General features: G+C 40.4%; 1 protein-coding gene, 1 long non-coding RNA gene and 1 pseudogene across 2 annotated transcripts; all 3 read left to right on the forward strand.

Annotated features, from left to right (window-relative positions):
• The window catches only part of LOC125284775, a 131,285-nt pseudogene that overhangs the window by 84,582 nt on the left and 24,203 nt on the right, over positions 1-22,500 (forward strand).
• On the forward strand, positions 4,220-8,053 carry LOC125284777 (piggyBac transposable element-derived protein 4-like). Its single transcript, XM_048228891.1, has 3 exons — positions 4,220-5,306; positions 6,110-7,399; positions 7,507-8,053. The coding sequence occupies exons 1-3, from the start codon at positions 5,152-5,154 to the stop codon at positions 7,916-7,918; spliced, it is 1,857 nt and encodes a 618-aa protein (XP_048084848.1). The 5' UTR covers positions 4,220-5,151; the 3' UTR covers positions 7,919-8,053.
• On the forward strand, positions 11,416-13,374 carry LOC125284779. Its single transcript, XR_007191932.1, has 3 exons — positions 11,416-11,743; positions 12,474-12,533; positions 13,124-13,374. It is a non-coding gene; the product is annotated as an uncharacterized LOC125284779 (long non-coding RNA).

Genomic DNA, 22,500 nt, shown 5'->3' on the forward strand with positions numbered 1-22,500 from the left:
AGACTCGTTCTCTCTCTTCCCACCTCGCCCATTCGTTCTCTTTCTTTTATCCGTCTCTCCCTCCTTCTCAGTATGTCTCCCTCTATCTCACTCTCTCTCGCTTTCTCCCAGTGTATGTTTATCTCTTAAGCTCTGCTCTCTACACCCCCCCCCCTCTAGCTCTCTTTCTAACCCCCCTCTCTCTTTCTCTTTCTCTCTCTCACTCTCACTTCTCCCCTGAGGGTCTATGCTGATGCTTCCAATTAAGCATGAAGCTCCTCGACTTCCCCATCCAAACCTAGCCTGCTCTGACTAGGAGCATATGAAAGGGGGCTGAGGGGATGGCGGCCTTATCTCTGTGTGTGTGTGTGTGTGTGTGTGTGTATTAGGGATGTAACGGTTACCGGTGCAACGTTAAACCACGATAAGTCCCCCAAAGAAGGCGCACAGGTGCAGCATGGGCTTGCTGTGTTTGAAATCAGTTGCCACTGTTGCTACACATATTTCAGGATGACTGCAAACACAAATAAACCTAGCTAGATTTGTGCATCTGCGGTGCATTTGGCAGGCCTACTTTCACAGGAATGGTTTTCCATTGAATCTACCAAATGTTTAGGGTAGGATAATTGCTTTTGTTTACCATTTGTCTAATATGAATGCACAGTTGCCTACTGCATCTTGAAAGTTTGTTGGGATAAATACTCGTGGTATCTATACAGCTAACGACAACTTGTGACGGCCATTCATTCACAATATGTAGTAAAATATTGAAAATGTCGGAAGTTTACATAATTCCTGAACGGTTTTGTTTATAGCTGAAAATGCAACTATAGGTTATAGTGACAAAATATTAACTTTCAGTGTGGCCCGATATTTTTGTCAATTAAATTGAATTAAAAAGTGTTTAAATCGTCCAAGCTCTCCCTTATGGTAGGCTAGTTGTGAACATGCATGCACAAGAAGATACAGCTTCAATCAAAGGAGTTGCAGCTTTATTTAGTGATCAACAATTCACTAACTTTACCTCAGTCGTCAGCCCATCTACCTTCTATTAGTTTGGCGTATAAGTGTCTTCTCTCTCTCTGCACTAAACACACCGAATAACAAAAAGGGAACCACACCACTTTCGTAGCAAGACTCTATGCTATTCAGTTGACTCAGAAACATTTTCAGTACATTTGAAAAATACTGCGATAATACCGACAACCGTGATAATTTTGGTCACTATAATATTATATTATAAAAATATAAATTTTTATACCGTTACATCTCTAGTTTGTATACATGTGTGTGTGTTTGCTGGTGTGCTTTCCTACAGTGTTTGCTATGTATTAAAAAGGTGCAACTCTGTAATGGGAGAGTGTTTAATATCAGACACACATCTCTCTCTCTCTCATTCTCACACTTTTATACACACGGCCTCTTGCTCTCTCCACCTGGACCTCCCTCCCACACAGCCACCCACACACACACCCCTTCTCCTTCTTCTTTTTCCCTGTGATTCATGCCAATTGGCCTTTGCCTGGTGCACTTAATAGAGGCAGGTGATTTATGCAGGGTCTCACCCCTTATGCAAGGCTCACATTGCCCTGGGTGTTAAGGGGCCCATCTATCTCCTGCACCCCACACACACACACAGATGCTACGGTCTTATTGATTGTAGCTATCCACACTGATATCGATCAGGGTGTTTGTCTCAGGTTTTATGTCAGGAAGACGCTCCTGTATTTGCCTGTTTGTGTATTTCCAGTTTAGATATATGTCTGCTGTGTGTGTGTGTGTGTGTGTGTGTGTTTGAGAAGGGAGTGTTTTTTGAAGCTGTCCTGCCTTAGGTGTTTGTGTATGTGTGTGTGTGTGTGTGTGTGTGTGTGTGTGTGTGTTGTGTGTGTGTCTGTATTTGTGTGTGTATAGTGTCTCAGTGGGTTTTACGTGGGAAGGGAGACAATTTGTTGAAATTGTTCTGGTCGAATTGTGTGTGTGTGTGTGTGTGTGTGTTTGCTTGTGACTGTGTGTCCATGCATGTGAATTGATAGACCACTTGTAGCGCTATTGTTTTTTCTCCTCTTCTCATTGATCAGGAGTTTAGTTTGTGAAGGATACCTATGAGGACGGTGGGTTTTTTGCAGCAAAATAAAGCTATGTGGGGTTTTGTGTGTGTGACTTTATGTGTGTGTGTGTATTTGGAGGTCTGCAATTGTTTGTGAGGATCGAAGTTTGTTTGTGTGTGTGTGTGTTTAGCTGTCAGTTGTTGGAGGCTGTGTGCACATCATTTATCACATCTTTGTGAAGGGTAATGATTGGCTGAAGTTATGTTTGGATCATTAATCACTTCTCTATTTTGTGTTTGTCTGTGTGTGTGTGTGTGTGTGTGTGTGTGTCTGTGTGTCTGTTTTGCAGGTGTCAGCATGGGGAGGCTATGTGTTTATCATTAATCTAATTCCACTGCATGTGTTTGTGCTGCTTCTGATGCAACGCTTTAGCAGAAGAGTCTACATCGGTGAGTAAACACACAAATACACACAAACACACACACACACACACACAGAGATATCTGATTCATGGTTCTTGTTAAGCACCAACATCTCATTATTTGCATTATATGCACATTCACACAGACAAGGAAAAATATGATTTATGATAGATTCACAGACTTCACAAATTATCATTTGCCACACACACACACGTAGGCTACTCATCAACACACAAACACATACACATGCATATACATGCACAGATATGTTTAAATTGTTTTCTTAAACTATCATGTAAAGCTGTCAAACACACAGACGCTTTTTCTTTCTCTCTCTCTCACACACACACAGCCACCCACCCACACACACACACACACACACACACGTTCTAAATACGATCGTCACTCATCCCTCGTCATCACTCCTATGGCACATCTAGTCACATCCATCCATCACCACAAAAAACATCGCCCTGTCGCTATAGAAACGGATGGCTCATCGCCCGTGGAGATAGCAAGGCGTTTATCCCAGTCAGGTAGGGATTGATCGCAGAGCGCGGAGCATCGCTTAAGACCAGGGTGCGTATAACTCACTGGGCTCCTTAACCTAGTTAAAATGGATAGCGGCCATATTGGAAAAAAGGCTCAGACACATTAGTTTGAGTTCTCTCCTATTAATGTTTCCTACAACAGAAGGCACTCAACTTGATGAATAACTCCAGTATGTGTGTGTGTGTGTGTGTGTGTGTGTGTGTTTGTATGTGTGCATTGTTGTGTGTGAACGAGTTCAAAAGAACGCGTTCATTGAACACGCTCATTTTTTCGTGAACGTTGAACTGAACGCAACACATTTTTTAATAAAGAACTTGAACGTGAATTAGTTCACATTATGTGTCATGAACGGCAGACATAACTATAAATGAACGTTGGAATTTGTTAACTGAGTGACATCTGTTTTCTCTTTTGAAACGCAACGAGAGAAAGTTCCTCCTTCCTGTATTCTCGCTGGTGCCGCTTAAATCATGTATCACCAGACAGAAATGGTTTTTGACATGTGTGCGCAATGCATTGCGGGCAACGTAGTGTCCGGCTGAGAATAGTTGAATAGCAAACTGGCTTCCGCACAACGTTACCCGTGATGAATTGCAGCAGAGCGGGGTAGGCATAGCAACGCCGCGTAGCAGGCAACGACGAGAGCGCCGAGGGCTGGATTTCATTGCACTAAGTATAGAACTGGTCTACCTTGTCTGTACTGCTGCAAGTTTCATCACCTGGTAAGAAACCCACAATTGCAGTGTCAAGAGCAAATGTCTAATGAGCAGCTTCAAAGAACGTATAGTGATTTCTAGCTCGTAGTGTGAAAAAAAGTATTTATTTAAATATCTCACGAAAAAAGTAAAATGAACTGAACTTTGAACTAGTTCAGAATTAAAATTGTGAACTTTGAACGTGAGCTGTTCACTTTGAGCATGTATGAACTGAACTTGAACTAGTTCAGAAAAGCTGTGAACTGGCACAACACTGTTTGTGTGTGTGTGTGTGTGTGTGTGTGTGTGTGTGTGATAGACACACTCCACCATAAATAACTCCTGTGTCAGGAGGCTACTCTCTGCACTTTGTAATGTAAGGGAGGTGAATGTGCTGAATGCGCTCAGGTAATAGAGCATTTTCGTCACACTATGATTTAAGGAAGTCAGCCACACACACAACACACTAACACACACACACACACAGACACTAACACAACACACACACACACAGAGACACACACACACGCACACACACACACAAACACTCACACACATACACAGGACCTTCTCCATTTAGCCGCCATAACAGATTCATTAAATAGAAAGAGGCAATTCAGTATTTTACAGCCTTTATACCATCAATTTACAATGAAAGTAAATCCCTTGTCGATGATTACAGGAAATCAATACATCCTATCATTTCACTACCACATTTATAATCTCACCATTAGATCTCACCATTATAACAAAGTTAATCCACATTAATTACCAGATATGACCATTCTGTTACTGACTTATTACCACAACAAATGGTGGTTTATAGTTTAGAAACCTTTTTTATACACATACCCCTCCACCACCCCCACAGTCGCTGCCTTCATACCTCATAACTTGTCTGTATGGCTGTAGATGTAACATATCTACATTGTTTTATTGCCAAATATATTGAGTAGTTGTATAATCCAGCGCAAACAAAACAGATACATAAGAAAAGAAGCGAAGTGAAAACTTATTTTCCGCGGAAATCCAGGTATTCCGGTTCGATTTTCATTATTGTCGCTGAATTCTCTGCGTACTCTGCGTGTTTCGTTTACTTTCTATGGTGTTCACACGGCTCTACTGATTCCATCGATACTACATGTTTGTAGGACCAATGAGAGTCGAGATAGATGCCATCAAAGCCAATGAGTCACGTGAGCGATGAATCTGACAACCAGTCTTTGAATGGCCATAGCGCTGCGTCTGAGCGAGCCAATGAGATGGGACCTAGATACCCATGTAGCCAATGAGGATACTTTTCTTTAGACATGTGACAAATCATCACATTTTACTTTCTTGCCGGCTAAATTCAATGCGCAATGCTCATGGCCAGACGCCGAAGCAGTGGTTTGGAAGTTTGTTGCTAAACAAGCCAGAGGCATCTTTTTGAAGGTTTTTGTTAGTAAAAAAAACATGCCAAAGAGACAAACAAAAGCGAAACATGTTGAAGAACCCGAGGACATCGATGAATTGGAGGACATCGATGAAGGAGAAGAAAGCAATTTCTCGGAATGCGACTCCGCGGACGAACAGAACTTTTTAGCTGGGAAGGACCCTGATTTCGAGCTGTGAGTAGACTACTAATTTCCGTATACAGTTACAGATACAGTTTATTTTGCTTCTGTAATGTTTGGTGCATAGTTTTGCATTTAGCTGAACATATGTGCCTTGCTCGCGTGTGTATGGTGTGCGCTAGTGCATAGTTTTTCATTTTACTGAACATATGTGCCGTGCTCGCGTGTGCATAGGCTAGTGCATAGTATTCGCATTTAAATTGAACGTGTGTGTGTGTGTGTGTGTGTGTGTGTGTGTGTGTGTGTGTGGAGTGAGTGATTTTGTTTTTCTCCTGTAGTACACATGGATATGGGTTCTGTTTTTTTCTCCTAAACTATTTTGTTCAGTCATTATTTAGGCAGTTCTAGTGTGTGCAAAAACATGTGTGCATGGGGGAGTATTCGCATTTAAACTGAACGTGTGTGTGTGTGTGTGTGTGTGTGTGTGAGTGAGTGAGTGAGTGATTTGTTTTTCTCCTGTAGTACACATGGATATGGGTTCTGTTTTTTTCTCCTAAACTATTTTGTTCAGTCATTATTTAGGCAGTTCTAGTGTGTGCAAAAACATGTGTGAATGGGGGAGGGTGACGCCCTACCTGGGGGAGGTGTGAATAGTGTTCTGGTAGCCTACCTGGGGGGGGAGGGGAGTTAGGTGAGAATGCTGTGTGTGTGTGTGTGTGTGTGTGTGTGTGTGTGAGTGAAAGAGAGTGCAGGGGGATGTGTGACTGAGTTCACACATTTATCTGATTTGTATAAGTTGTTGAGAAGGGTTTTCATATACTATAGTTGTCTAACTTCCATCTGTACAATTGTTTCAGTAATAGCGATGAAGACTGGGTCCCGCAAAGCAAAAAAACAAGAGCTGAGGACCCTGTGTCTGAGGAAGTGGAGCCGGTGGCCGAGACAAGTGGGACAAGGAGAGGAAATGGTGCTGCAAGAAGCAGGGGGAGAGACCGAGGAAGGGGGAGAGGCAGGGGAAGAGGGCGCTCCCGTGGCAGACAGGAGAGCGGAGACGCAGCAGAGGGGGAACCATGGCTTGGAACGGACATCCAGGACACCATACCTCCACAGCCCACATTTCGCCCTGTGAGGACTCCTGGCCCCCAGCTGATCTCTGCACAGTATACAATATTACAACTCTTCCAGTTGTTCATAACACGCTCCATTTTGGAGACCGTGGTTGCCAACACAAACAAGTTTGGTTCGAGGCACCATGAATCCGAATGGCACACAATAACCATACAGGACATGTACTCATATCTTGCTATGCTCATATACATGGGCCTATTCACAGCCCGTGCCATCCCTGACCACTGGAGACAGTCAAGACTCCACAGCCCGGCCTTCCCCAGTATTATCATTTCAGAACAAAAATTCTCCCTCATTTCAACAGCCATCCACATGAGTGACCCTGACAATGACCAGGTGAACAACTCAAGGCGGGGCACCCCACAGTATGACCGACTCACCAAGATAAAGCCCATGTATGAAGAGATGCGGGAGGTCTGCAAGGCAAACTTTCACCCTTACCAACATGTGAGTGTTGACGAGAGGATGGTGGCTTCGAGAGCGAGCGTCAGCTTTCGCCGATTTATGAAGGACAAGCCGACCAAATGGGGCTTCAAACTGTTTGTCTTGACAGACTCCTCAAATGGCTATACCTGGGACTTTTTCGTTTATGATGGGAAAGGCCACATCGGTGCAGGGAATGGGCTGAGTTACGACTCCGTGATGGAGCTGGTTTCCACTCAGCACCTGGGAACAGGTTATAAGCTCTACGTGGATCATTTCTACACGAGCCCAAAACTGTTCTGCGACCTACTACAAAAGAAGGTGTGGGCCTGTGGGACCATCCGCGCCTCCCGGATTGGTTTCCCCAAGAACAGTCCAGGTGGCCTGGACAATCGTTCGCCCAGGGGCACCATCCGATGGCTGCGGGACGATCCCATCCTCTTTGTCCAGTGGAAGGACACACAGGATGTCCAGATGTGCTCTACCCTGCACACAGCCCATGCGGATGAAACGATAGAGAGAAGGGTGAAGGGGCCAGATGGGAAATGGACGAGCCAGGACTTGCCTGTCCCACCTGCTGTGAAGGACTATAATACGTATGTACTGTTTTCATATTTTGACATCAAGCAAGTGATTGCATATACAGTCTACAATATCTGCACAGTTCAATAACATTTTCTCTGTATTCTTTGTGTTTCTCCAGGCACATGGGTGGTGTCGATCTATCTAATGTCCTGCACAAAACAAAAAAGTGGTACAGGTCACTGTTTTACCATTTCATTGACATTGGCATTGTCAACGCCTTTGTCCTTCACAAGGAGTTGGCAGCTCAAAGAGGCGAGAGGCCAATGACCCAGAATGCTTTTCGTGAGGAACTTATCCTTCAGCTCACCGACTCTGGAGCCCCCACCACTGTACCCAAATCGTCTAACGTATCTCTGAGTGGAATGCACCTCCCCAAACACACTGTTGGGGATTCCACTGAAAGTCGCACGAGGTGCAAGCACTGCCACCAGAAGACCCCGGTCCGCTGTGAATTCTGTGATGTGGCGTTGTGTTTTGTTCCATCAAGGAACTGCTTCTTCGACTGGCACCAACAGAACATCCAGCAATAGGATGTAGCTGTGAACTTAAATTTTATGTAAATAGTTTTTCTAGTTTTATAGCTGTGCACTTTAGTTTTATGTAAATAGTTTTTATAAATACGTTTATACTATGTTGTTTGCATTGTTATTTTTTGTTATGAGTATGAAAATATAAATAAGCATTAAGTTGTTTCAGAAGATGAACATGCTTTACATCAGTCAGCATTACATAATTCTAATGTGTTTTTATTTAGGTCATGTTCACTTTAAGATTACATTGGTCTAAATGTCCTATCACTTGATCCGTAGTTAAGTAACTAAGCCTCTGATGCCTCTGGCTTGTTTAAGTAAACACTCAACTCAGAGAGTCCCGCCCCTCCTCCGAGAGAGCTTAGTTTCCGGAAGTAAGTCTCCAATTCATTTCTCCCATTGACTTTTTGGAAAAATCTATATCCAAAGAGTTTTAGAGCATGTCTTAGGCTAACCAGCTACGGTGTAATTCATAAGCATACAACATATCATTTCAAGTGAAAAAACTAATCCAAAGAAAATCCAAAAAAGTCAAAGGTACAAGACTGTACATATTTTAATTTCCGAGCGCAGGAACTACTCATCCCATAAACCACTGTGCCTCACTGAATAACATATAGTCCAAGGCACAACCGCGAAAGCCATTTGAACAACTTCCCACCGACGACAGCACGCAAACCTTTTCCTCCAAACAGTGATTTCTATATAGTGAATGTGCAGTTAATAAGGTATTATATCAGGTATATTTCGTGCAATTTCAAGGAAATCTCAAAATGGGGGTTTTAAACATGCGCCCAGGGGTGTGGCAATTAACAGCATAGGTGTGGTCTGGCACATGATCTAAAAATCTCTATCTTACACCATCTAAAAAACATTACACAAGAACATTCACTGACAAACAAAAACCTGAGGGGTAATTCACAAAGGCAGAATTAAGACATCCAATATAAGTGGTAAAGCGAGGTTTGACATAGTGTTGTCTGGTCCTCCTAGCTCAACTCGTTTCACTAATGCCAATCCAGGATGAGTAGGAGCGACTATGTCAAGCCAGGTGTAAGTTATCGTTTCTGCTCTAAAGTGCCCACAGTTGGAATTAAAAAAAAATGCAGAAAATGGCAAATCTACATATGCACCCACATGTGAATACCTAACTTCCTGACGTTGCGTGCTGAGAAGAAAACAAATCTTACCAATAGCTTTTTTACACCTTTAAAAAAGTAGTAACACCTCCCAATTTATTCACGGCCAAATCCTCAGGGAAATGCCTGGAGAGCCAATCAAGTTTATGGTGCCCAGAGGGTCTGGGTGAAAATAATGAAAACATTTTTTTCCCCCCAATATTAGCAATTGAGATGTCTACCTAGGGGTTTTTAGGGGTGCTGAATCTATCCCAGCCATTCGTTTTGAGTAAAAATGACCAAGTCCATAAAAAATCCACAAGTGGTTTTATTGAACAATTACAAAACAAAACTTCCTTAATCAGTTTAAAATGTAACAAACCTCATCCCTCAACTCCCCTGCAATCCCTCACTCCTGTTATCATCTGGCTGGAGAGTTACCATGACAGTTCCCATAAGCAGAAATACACTTGACTCCTTGCTTTTTACAGAAGCACCTGAGAGTGTCACAGTCGCCTGCACAGTTGCAGCTGACAAACAAAGTAGTCCGGTGCAATGGGATCTGGTGTAGGGACTTGGTGCATAACCATGTTTTCCTTGTTTCTATCCACACTCAAGAACATCTAGTGATGAACTTTGTATCAGTAGCCAATCTCAGATGTGCCCGCAGAGTGCTGTGCTGCAGCTCCTGTAGTCGGAGGTAGTTTACTAAGGCTTGATACTAGTTATGTTGTCCTCGTGACTTTTACATTTTGTTGCTCATTGTCCACCCTCCACGTTAGAGTCTTTTCTCTCTCTTTCTCTCACACACACACACACACATCTATGCACACTGACTCACAAACACATTCACAACCACACACACACACACATCTATGCACATTGACTCTCTCACAAACACATTTACAAACACAAAAACTATGGGGTTTTTCTACTTTGACCAACTTCATGATTCCATGGTCATGCTCACTGAGGTCCTCATGGGTTGAGTCATTACCCTGCCTCCTCGGTGTGGCCATCCAGGGAGGCTCTATCCAGCATGGGAACTGGATAGGCAGTGCCACACATAGTGCATCACATAGCTGCAAAACGTCATAAAGGAACCAATATGAGCACCAGAGAGAAAACCCAAACGTTTGGCTCTACTGAAACACACCAACCATAAGAGCTTCTTAGCATGACTGAGTCAGCGCTTAACACCTTAGTTTTCACTGAAAAGACTGAAATACTCACCTTCAGAAGTCTGGTCATAGCTGGGCATGGTCTAACTGAATTAGCTAAAAAAAGACCGCTATGACAGCCCTCCTCGATATTTAAGGGCCTCAGCGAAGTGTCCTGCCCCGGTCTACAGCTGTAGAGGATCTTCATGGTCTATAGCACAAGATTCAGACAGTAAGCTCATCTAGCGTTAAAATAGCAAAATGACTGATGCCCATTTAGTAAAACATTGATTAAAATGTATTTATATTTGTGCATTAACTTTGACTGAAAAAAGGTTATAACCTGGTAAAAAAGTAGTATACTTTAGTGTGTTAGAAATATGATTAAAGTACATGAAGTATAAAGCAAGTATGCTTACACTTTTTGTACTTTATGTAAAGTATGTTTAATGTGTACTTTTAGAAAGTATACTTCAAAGTAGATGTTATTAAGTTCAACTTCAGTGTACTAAAATTAAATATACTTATTGTGCAATATTCAAAGTGTTTTTGTAATGTACTTTTTGAAAGTGTACTTTGTTGTTAGTGTATTTTAAATAGTAAAGAAGTTTATTTAGTTTAAGTGTATTAAATTGTTAATACTTAGAGTTGTAATATAGTGTACTTATGGAAAGTATATTTTTTTGGTAGGCCTAATACATTGTTTGTATAGTTTCATAGTCATAGTATTAAGTTCAACTTCAGTGTACTAAAATTAAATATACTTATTGTGCAATATTCAAAGTGTTTTTGTAATGTACTTTTTAAAAGTGTACTTTGTTGTTAGTGTATTTTAAATGGTAAAGAAGTTTATTTAGTTTAAGTGTATTAAATTGCTAATACTTAGAGTTGTAATATAGTGTACTTATGGAAAGTTTTTTTTTTTTTTTGTAGGCCTAATACATTGTTTGTATAGTTTCATAGTCATCTCACCTTTAATAAAATACTAATGTGTGTAGCTTTTAGGCCTGATATGTCAGCCGCATGGATGGCAATGTGCAATAACCTAGCCTAGACACACTGATCTATCAGTTTTGGTCATCAAATAATATTTTTTCTTTTGTTGATTTTGTGTCTTAGCAAGGTAGTAGCCTATACGTTTGTGATGTAGTAGAGGTTGTGAGAGGATGAATGTGGCATTTTGTTAAATTTATAGGCAACACAGTTAAATGTATAGGCAGTCCAGTTGACCAATAACATGGTTGTTTGAATTTGAAATGGAGTGGGCGGATCTGTGCAGCTTTCGAGCAAAACGTGGTGTGAGCAAACATTAACGTAATTTTATACAGTCTATGCTTGTAACTTTATTTGCAAGACAGATGGACTGTAGAGACCAGAAAATGCATACGTTTACGGTCCGTATTGTTACAGGTTTGTCCAAATTAAAGATACCATAAATTCTAGTCATGCCAGAGACGTTGGTCCTACAGAGCCAGAAGGACTCGTCATATGAGATTAACAAGGGCTGAAGCCAGTTGGATCTAAAGTGCCAAGTTATTCGTTATCAGGTGAGTCCCAAAGCATATTGTTAAATGATTCTGATGTAGCTTACTCTTTATGACCTTCGGTAGTCTTTGGAGAAGTTAAATTGATGGCTTAGCAATCTTTCAAGAGTTTGTTTTTATCCTTGCTAGTACAAGCTAGCAATGCCAGATCACATTAGCTAATTTAGCTAACGTTAACGTCATAAACCTCGACCAGATCCCTATCAAGAAGAAAACTAATTTTACATTAGCCTGCTTTGTGTTTGTGGGATTATTGACAAGCGCTTGGCTAGCACTAACGTTAGACAAACTATGATGGAAGAAAGTGTGTTCTTTATTAAGCAACGCTTTGCCTAAAGTTCACCAATGTTCTTTAATATTATAGTGTAGGCTAAAAAGTAACTCACAGTGTAAACTCACAGGATGGTGCTGGGCTAGTCACAGTTCACACTTCATATTCATTAGGCATGCTAATGACATTGTAGCTGTTTTTTTCTTTAATCGTGGAGACATCTTTTAAAATGAGTCTATAGGAGAAATTACATGCATTTTATTAAGTAGAACGTTTTTTTCCACCATTGATATTAGAGGGGGAATTAAACCTGGTGTTCTACTAAATTAGTGCTATGAAGCTTAGGCTACATGATTGATATTATGCCTTGTTTGCTCTGTTTGACAGAGCATTCAAGTTCATTTCATAGTAGTGTTTGTAATTTACCTAGTTTTAATCTGTAGCCTAACTATGTTTTTACAGGTGTTCCTGGACAGTTTTGAAACCAAGATGTCTGAACGCCTCAAATAATCAGCAGTAAAGGTAAATATTCTTCATCCAGGACCTTGTCCCATTACTCTTAAAAGCATAACTCAAGCCAAAATGCAACCTAGGGTCTTTTTTTGAATGTACCTGAGTCAAACATTCGTTTGAAAGCATAATTAAGTCAGAAGCGCCACCATTAAGCTTGACTGTATTGTCGTTTCTGGGTCAAATGCCATTTTGAATGGGAGTCGTAGGGGCAGAACTATTTTGATACATGATGATTTTGATTCATGCATCAAAATAATAGGTTAGTGCCCCTACGACTCCCATTTAAAATGCCATTTGACCCGAAAACGATAATACGGTTGTATTGGAAACAAAGGAATCTAAGGTAATCAAATGCAGAAAACAGGGTGGTTGCACTCATATCGGTGCCAAGGTGCACAACGCTTTAAGGAAAGACTACCTGGCCAGGTCTACCCATACCAGGATGGCAAACAGATGGTGTCAATACCAATTTGACCCATAAAAAAAGTAAATGGCAAATAGGTACAGATAATCTGTATTAATCTCATCATTGCCAATGGATTTCTGTGTAAAATATTGTTTATCTTGTAAAATGTTGTCCATCTTCTTTCTGTTCACAGACAACAGAGACAAATTCTCTAATACCAAGGTCAATGCATTTGACTGCTGTCCAGCCCCGGGTTGCCACCGAAAACTTTATGCATCTTGGACTGGAAGATGGTTTGCTAGTAAGGAAGCTAGCTACCACAGCCTTTGCCACCACATCTCAGTGTTGGGAGGGAAGTTCACTCACTGCACAACTCTACCAGTTGTACCTTTCCTCCTCAGCCATGATCCGTAACAACCATGGTTTTCTTTCTGGGCCAGAAGACTTTGCAAACAAATAAGCAATAAATGATCATGCATTACAAATTTATGTTAGACTGTTAAGTTGTTTGGCTTGTAGGCTGGGTGTCCAGTAAACAATTTCAAGCTTAGAGGGCAAATTCTCTCACCTAGGAGGGTAAACAACTTTTGTTTTTCATGAAATCTGCATTTTGAATTGATGGTCTACCAATGAGGCTGTAGAGTATCGCCAAAACAATAGAGGCAAAAAGCACTTGCGCCGATGAAACATGCATTTGGGTGTATTATATTATATATTATTTCACACACGTAGATATTAAATGTGTGTGCACAAATTCTCTCTTGCGCAGACAAGACTCAGAGGAAACTGCTCCCCAAGCATGGAAGAAAATGCTGCGAAATTAAGAGGAATCTGACCAGTGCTCCAAACAGCCACTCGAAAAAATCTATGCATGTGAAATAATATATACCCCAAATGCATGTTTTATCGCTAAGTTACCACATCCAACTTGAAAAGATATGCTCAAGAGATCCATAACTTTCAGGAAAAATGTTTTACTTTTGTTATGGATGAATATTATGTTTTGTTTTCATTCATGTCAATAAAATGTTTTTCTCATAATCAAAGTGTAATTTGTCATGTAACAGAATAGGTAGGAATTTAAAGGACAATTTTAAATCACACTAATATTATAATTTTAAATTGTATGCCTTTATAGTGCTTAAAGTATCTTAAGACTATACTTTTATTGGCACTTATTGTAGTCAGGAAGTACATTTGAAGTTAATTTAAAATATTACAGAAGCATGCCAAATGAATAGAGATGAGGATGATAAGAGTGTATTCAAAATACACTACTACACTATTATTAGTTATACTGTAATGCCTTTTAAGTACATTTCCAATACACTTGGGATGTTACAAAATTGTACTGCGACTGTGTTTCTCAATGCTCATAAAATCTCTTTTGTATAATGTACTTAAGAACACTTAAAGTTTGAAAAAAAGTTGTTCCATTTTAGCACACTAATTACACTCAAAGTATAGCCAAGTTGGTATTAAGTTGAACTTAATACATAATTCAATACACTTAATTACACTTGGATTTTACGTAAAAAAAGTACAAACGGTACTTAGTACGCTTTCAAAAAGTATACTTTTAATATTTTTTTTTTACCTGGGTACAAGTATACCTGGATACGTAAACATTGATTCCCTGTGTTGAAAGACAAAAGGTACTCATATGCCTCAGTTCGTTGTATTGCAGCATTGCATACAAACTCCTTCAATGGCATGCTACAGAAAGACAAGGGGCATCTTGTGTTACTTAACTGAATGCTTCTTAGTTTGGACAGACTTATGTCTGTTCCATGACTAACCTGAAATCCTGTCCAATCCCAGTGTGGAAGACATAATGGTTTGATGCAATGATATTCTGATAATTAGGCTCATATACCAGATGTATGGTCATCTGAGAAAGGCCATATAACAGAAATGAGCAGACCACATGTGCCCATTCCTTGCTGGAAGACATAATGGTTTGATGCAATGATTATTCTGATAATTCTGTGTCATATACCAGATGTATGGTCATCTGAGAAAGGCTCCTTTGCATGCATGTACACACTCAAAGAGCTAAAATAATACTCACAGAAGCAACTCTTGGAATTTGCCCTAGAAAGACATGGTAGTATGTCTTCATTGGGTCAGAATCATCCAGACTGCTGATGAACCTAAAAATAGCACGGATCACTGTTTCAAGCCTTACATAGTCAAATGAAAATAGCTGGCACTGTCTTGACGGTTTATAATTCATTCCAGTATCAATGCATGCTCCCAGTACTCATTTTTAATGGCAAGGTTTAGAGCTTCCTACAATACAATATCATAAAGCTTATGATACTCTATTTCTGCATTTCATAGTTGTATCATCTAGAATCTAGATCTTGCCTCTTTCTTGTTCAGAATGAGCAATTCCACAAGGTCTTGACCACGGCTATCTGGAGCTCTAGTTCCATGCAGCTGCTGCAGCAGTTGGATGGTGAGGTCCTTGCCAGACACCATCTGGAAAAGAGAACAGTCTGTCATCAAATATGTGAAGCTCCTGAGATCATTTTTTTACATTTTCCATAATGATACACATGTAGCCTATGGAAGTATAAAGGGGAAGACATGATTCTATCTCTGTTGTATCAATATCTGTCTGACACTTGCTTGGCCTACATAAAAACATCCCAGCTCAAGCAACTAATGTTTTACTTGAACGCTTCACACTTATGCCATTCTTTCTCCACATCATAGCCAACATACGCCAGACCATGTCAACTCCTGCTTTGTCTTCAATGGATTCATCATTGATACACCGCTGCCACTCAGTCAGAATATAGTGGTATACCGCTCTATGATCCGTCACACCTCTGCAATCATTACACCATAGTAGTAGTATAGAAGTAGTTTCCAAACATTACAATGAGGCTTAAGTAAGAATGTACACCTTGGCTATTCTTAACTCTCCAGAACTCACCTCACAAGTGGCCCAGGAAATATTACTTTTCCATTAAGAGCATCCATTTTCAAAGCCAGCTAAAATGTTGGAGAATGTAATAATTACTGAGTGTGAATATTTTTAGGTACACAGGTATGTTTTTCTGAATACTGAATTCTGAAGAGTGTGACTTTCTGTACCCAGCACTGACAGCACTATCAGCACTTACCAGGTCTCTCTGTATCACATCTTCTTCATTAGACTAACTGTCTGAGTCACAATCCATATAATCAAGCTAAAGAATCACAAACCACATTTAAAATCTCTGATCATATCTATAATAGCACAGCCAAATGGAATATACATTACAGGATACAACTGTCAAAAGGGAATATCCATAACAAAAATGCTGTGTTCTTGTTGACCAAGGGTGCGTTTCCCAAAACCATAGTTTCTAACCTGTTAACAACTTAGTTGGTTGGCAATGGGAAATTGCCTTGCAACCAACAAAGTTGCTAACCTAGTTAGCAAGTATGGTTTTGGGAAACGCAGCCCAGATTGTTGGAAAATACATTTGGCCATATGCTAGCAACAGAAGGGTGTTCTGTTAAGGTCTTAAGGAAAACGTCAAAGTTTCTCTGTTTACTACAATCAAAGCAGTGAAATAGTGAAGCCTAGATAACTTTATATGTAGAGGTAGATTTCATTGTGACAGGATTTGTTCCAATAGCCAAAATTTGCAAATTTTCTGTTACCTTGGGGGTTACAGAGGCAACCTGCGCGAAGAAGCTTCATATCTCCCAAAGTAGAAATCCCACCAGGCGGCATGGGATCTGCCAATCATAAAAGTGCAGATTTTAATGTCTTGTACCAAACAGATATTGTTTAATAGCCCACATATTTATATTTCTGAATAGTCTGTAAATCTGCATACCCTGCGTTGGCTCTCTCAAACCTTGCTTGACAGGTTGATTTTTTTGTCTCAGTCTCACCCAGGGCATCTACTTGATGCTGTTAAGAGAAAATAGCTCAGTGCTTGAAAGTGGCCCTGTGTCTCCAAACTGAAATACTGAATTAACTTCACATTCATATTCACAGTTGATATACAAAAGTTTTTACCAAATTACACAATAATGATGATGGTGATACCTGGTCATGAATCCGGGCCTCACTGGGAACATCTCCCAGTTCTTTGACCTGCATGGAAAGTTTAGGTGAGAGGAGGGCTCCACAAACAGCCTTCGGTTCACGAACGAACATCTCTGAGGCTATGCTCACAGTCTCAGAAGTCATGGCGAGGACAGCCAGCAGACTGTAACTTTCCGTTACTCGGGTAGGCTATGCGCTTACTGTCGGGACAAGTTGCGATTATTCTGAATGCAGACCGTCGAAAAACGTGCCTCTCTGTCTAAACTCAGGATCGATTTTTAGCACGTTCATGTAGGCCTACACTCACACAGCAAATGGAATTTAAACATCACAATGGAAAATGTCAAGTAAGTAGCCTACTGCGTCACAATGTACTGGGTGGAACTTTGCAAAATGATTGTCTTTTTTATAGCGATTGTAGCCACCGAGGAAGCTCTGATGCAAAGCACTCTGGAGACTTTGGTCATTTCAGGGCCGAGGCTAACTTAAAACAAAGACGATTGATAAAGAAAAACTATTCATAACATAAATATATGCCTAATAGAAAATGTATAAGTCCTATATTGACACTGAGGGATAGAAAAATGTATAAGTCCTATATTGACACTGAGGGATAGAACACCATACATTAAAAAAGTTGCTCATTTTCAACACTTTGAATAGCGACGATGTCCAGCAACAAGCTTGTAGCCTAGGACAGCTGAGGGGTAGGCCTATTCCACAAAGGCAGAATTAAGACATCCAAGATAAGTGATAAAGCGAGGTTTGACATAGCGTTGTCTGGTCATCCTAGCTAAACTCGTTTCACTAACGCCAATCCAGGATGAGTAGGAGCCCGACTGTCAAGCCAGGTGTAGCCTAAGGGCCCGTCAGAGGTGGAAAAAGTAAGAAAATATTGTACTCAAGTAAAAGTACCAATACTTTGATGAAATATTACTCAAGTACAAGTTAAAATACCGATCTGAAAATGTACTCAAGTAAAAGTAAAAAGTAGTTCATTTAAAATGTACTTTAAGTAAAAGTTAATTAGTTACTTTTTTTTTGGGGATTGATTGTTGTTGTGATCTCGGTAACTGGAGCAAGATTGGTGTCGCGAAACCTTACGCACACGCATTTCTGCAGAAATAGATGCCCGATAAGTGCCCAAAAAGCGTTGCAATATGGACGCAGAGTGGAAATACTTGCCTAAAAGGACTTTGGTCCTAGCTCGAGTTGCTGCAGCCAGCAGCTAAGGCAGCCATGTTCATGCTCTCAGTGTGTAGAGCTCGAGCTCAACTCAACTCGAGCTAGGTAAAACCGATTGTTTCAGTTTTGTTCATACCGACAGTACTCGGTGACGTTGAGAAATGTCAAAAATGTGAAAAATCACTGGAGTTCTCCTTTAAGTTTGAGCAGTAGTTGATTTTCAAAGTTAGTTGCACTCATCCTTGGTCACTTTGCAGTGAACAGTAATCCAGCACAACTGAAAAGCCCCTCACAGGCAGCTGAGACAGGCAGGCCAATGTTGAGTTGCAGAGTTTTTTTTATATTTGGAAACGAGCAGAAGGTTCAGCTGATTAAAGGATGTTGAACTGGGGGGAAAAGTGGGAAGTACTAGGACCCCAATGGAGGAGAGGGCCCTTGAAAGGTGGATTACGGGGGGCACAACATTTTCACCAGGCATTAGTAATAACTCAGGTAGAGTCATGTGTAATGAAGTGGAATAACACAGGGGAAAAGTATTGAACACGCTAAGAAAAAGCACTAAGGAAAGGGAAGGAACGAGCTGGAATCTGTAAGTAGTTAGAGAGTAGTTATCCTTTCTATCTGTGCAAATTAATATAAGCTTAGTTAGAAGCCTACATATTGATGGGCTATAAAAAAAGTTTTTCATTACCAAGGTGTCACACAAGAAACATTTCATGATGGATAAAAGCAAAAAGCTCTCCCAAGACCTTTGCAACCTTATTGTTGCAAACATCAATGAAACTGGTTACAGATGCATTTCAAAACTTCAGAATCTTCCAGTAAGCAGCATGGGAGCCATTATCTGCAAGTGGAAGGAACATCACTGCATCATCAACCAGCCATGCACAGGATCTCCTCACAATATTTCTGATCAGGGAGTCAGAAGGATAGTCAATTCCAAGAGCCAAGGACCACTTGGAGAAAGCTCCAAAAAGACTTGAAGGCAGCCAATTCAATTAAATTCAATTAAACAGTTCTGGAAGTAACTAAAGATCAGGATTCACAAGAGGGACCCCTGGGCCAAAATGGGCCAAAATCACACCTGATACTGCGACTAATACGTTTTCTCATACAGGAAATGTCTTGAAGCTGTTATTACAAACAAAGGCTTTCCACAAAGTATTGAAGAAATTTCAGGAACGTACTTTAAAAAAATACTTTTTTTCCTGTGTCATTCCACTTTATTACACATAACTCTTATGTTTGGATTTTTTATATGTGTGTTAATATAATGTGTGGTGAAAAATTCGAAGACTCACTGGAAGTTTAGGCTAAGTAGGCTACTGAAAAAAACATTTAAGTGTTCAATACTTATTTCCACCATATATTTATTTTACCTGAATATTTTAACTTCCTTCCTTTAACTTCCTACTTTAAATGTCAAAATGAATGTCAGACGAAATAGTTTGACTGACTGTAATTTTGTATACAACATAGTGAAAACTGTCTAAGGTCACTCTCACTCTCCCTTGCTAAATGGTTTAGTCCGCCTGCACGATTCATTAGGTAGTCTACAGTATCTTTTGTTTATTTAGCTGAGCATGGCTAGTAGGCCTAGTGGACCGCTAATTGTTGTGCTGCTGGTGCAATGTCTTTCTCCAAGAAAGCCAAGTCATGTTACCAAAAAAAAAGTCCAAAACAGGAAAAAGAGAGACATTAAAATGAGGGGAAACAACTGCTAATCAACTTCTTTCCAAAGAAAGGTGAGCACAAACGCCAAAACACGAAATCCCATGGTGTTTGCTTGAATATCTCCAATCATTAGTGCTAAAACGAACTGGGAGACAACCCATTCAAATAGTGGAAAATACATAGCCTAGACATGTAATCTGATGCATCTCGTGATCCAGCTCCATCTCCATCACTTTCAGAAAGACTGCATGGCGCTGGCTTGATTCATGTCCTGTTGTAGGCTAGCCTACATGCTGATCATTATCACTAGGCTAGTGGTTTAGGGCACGATTTTTTCTCTCTCCCTTTCTGTTTCATTAGTCTTAACTTTTTTTTTTTTTACTCAAGTAACGGATGGGATTTTTGATGTAGCGAAGTACAATACTTCACTCAAAATGTAATCAAGTAAAATTTAAAATACCGATTTTATAAACTACTTAAAAAATACAAAATACACAGAAAAACTACTCAATACAGTAACGTGAGTAAATGTATTTCGTTACTTTCCACCTCTGGGGCCCACACGGAGACGCTTTTTAGGTTAAACGCAGAGGTTTTGCTTCTTCTTGGCCGAGCGTCCAAACGAATCCTGTAAACGCACTGCCCGAAACCGCACTTTTCTGAAACCTGGTCCCAGAGTGGAGACTGGACTGAACACTGTTTTTTCCCGGTGTTTTTTAACGCATTCTAGCTACTGTCAGTGACGCGAGAGAACTTAAGTTATTAGGAAAGTGAGGTGTAAGTTTAGGCTACATTAATTTGTGCGTAGTGCCAGTGTCATTCATTTATTTTACATGTCTTACAACATATATACATGCATTCACAGTCGAGTGAGATCAGATATAAGCATACAAAGACGCTTAGAACTCACGTTAAGCCGATGGTAGCACACTGAATGCAAATGCGCGATTTGATTTGATGCAGGCAAACGTATTGACTGTTACTAACGAAGGTTTTATAGCAATATTATAAATGTGGCGACAGAATAGCCTAGAACTTGGGTAAGCCTTGCGTTTAGTAGCCTAATTGCGGTGATAGCCAAAACTAATGTGAATCACGGACTATCCTACAACCAAAGAAAGTAAAGGTGATTAGTAGGCCTACCTGCGTTAGCCAAATAAAGGACGGGACTGCATCCTTCACAAACCGTAAAATAAAGTTTATTAGTTTTACAGTTGACTACAGTTGACAGCTAATTCACCATCACTCCACACAAACAATTCTGGTTTCCTTGCACTAGCCATTTTGTCATAGCCTATTCCGTCTGTTTGTAAAGCACAAACTTTGGTCAATTTCTGTAAAGAAACAGTGCCACCTATAGGCCTGGGGTATGAAGTAACGTGTTGAGTCGTGTTGAGATGGATCCGTTTGGGCGCAAATATTCTTGATGCGGTTTCAGGGAAGACGGAGGAAAAAAAGATCGGTTTGGTACGTGTGGACTAGCCCTAAGTAAATCAGGATGTGTGCGCGTTCTCGTTTCTGCTCCAAAGAGCACGGTTGGAATTTAAAAAATGCAGAAAATAGCGTCATTCACACAAAGTGAACCACCGCTTTTGATACACTAAGAATGAAGTAAAGTTTCCCTTTTTTGAATGGGGAATCATGGCTATTTCTGTAATGTGGCAGACCAACTGAATGCAAATTTACGTATGCACCCACGTGTGAGTGCTTCCTTGTCTCGGCACGCAACGTCATTAAGAAAGCTTGCCACTGCAAAGATGCACATAGTTGAAAACAACTTAGGAAAATTGCCCCTCCACTTCCAATCAACTACAGTAGCCTAGGCTAGGCCTAGACTTTTCATCAAACGTCTATCAACAAAAGAAGCAACAACAAGTAGGCCTATGTTAATAATTATAAGGCTACCATAATTAAAATGATAACCAACCATATGGTATTACACAGACAATTTGTTGTGTTTTGCGAGTAAATACATGTAGCAAATAGCATATAAATGGAATAAAGCTCTTCAAAAATTCACATGGAGGTCTGACTTGAATGACAACTAGCTGGACCAATAAGACAACATAATTATCATTAGAATTAACTTAGTTTGCCTGTTAGCCTGGTCGGGACCAGGTGCAGAGAATAAATCCTCATGGCAACTTATGTGCCATCTCTTTTGTGAAACCAAGTCAAGGCTAAATTCATCCAGGATAACCAAAAAATCTCAGCTTAATCCCTTATCTAGCTTTTGTGAAATACCCCTCTGGTCTATAGCGAAAGGCGCATATGAAGCACAGCTGAAGATGCACTGTCACGAGATGTAAGCAGCATCTCCTCTGCAGGATAAATGTCCTTAGGTTTTTATTCAGTCATTTGAACATCGGGGTAAGTGTTGCTATTTTCAGGCTATGTTTTCGATGGTAACCCCTTGTCGGTCAATAGTGAAAGTAATTAACTGTGTAACTGTTTTGTCGTCGACTATGACACCACGGTGAAGTAGTTTCACTTTGCCAATGAGTTCAAATAATAGACAAGTGCAGATGTGTGTAGCCTATACTCTGCTAGGTTTTAGTAAAGCATGGTTTAGTCGAATACTTGTTCCATATGGTCTCGCGTGCAAGCAGATTCCTTCAAATGCACCGCTGACTATTAAAATACCGCTGCGCTGTTTG

Source organism: Alosa alosa, chromosome 20 (genome assembly GCF_017589495.1).
Source record: "Alosa alosa isolate M-15738 ecotype Scorff River chromosome 20, AALO_Geno_1.1, whole genome shotgun sequence".
NCBI lineage: Eukaryota > Metazoa > Chordata > Actinopteri > Clupeiformes > Clupeidae > Alosa > Alosa alosa.

Coding starts and splice junctions, on each gene's coding strand:
- LOC125284777 (XM_048228891.1), top strand. CDS start 5,152: ATGCCAAAGAGACAAACAAAAGCGAAACATGTTGAAGAACCCGAGGAC. Junction 5,307..6,109: donor AAGGACCCTGATTTCGAGCT/GTGAGTAGACTA, acceptor CAATTGTTTCAG/TAATAGCGATGAAGACTGGG. Junction 7,400..7,506: donor GCTGTGAAGGACTATAATAC/GTATGTACTGTT, acceptor GTGTTTCTCCAG/GCACATGGGTGGTGTCGATC.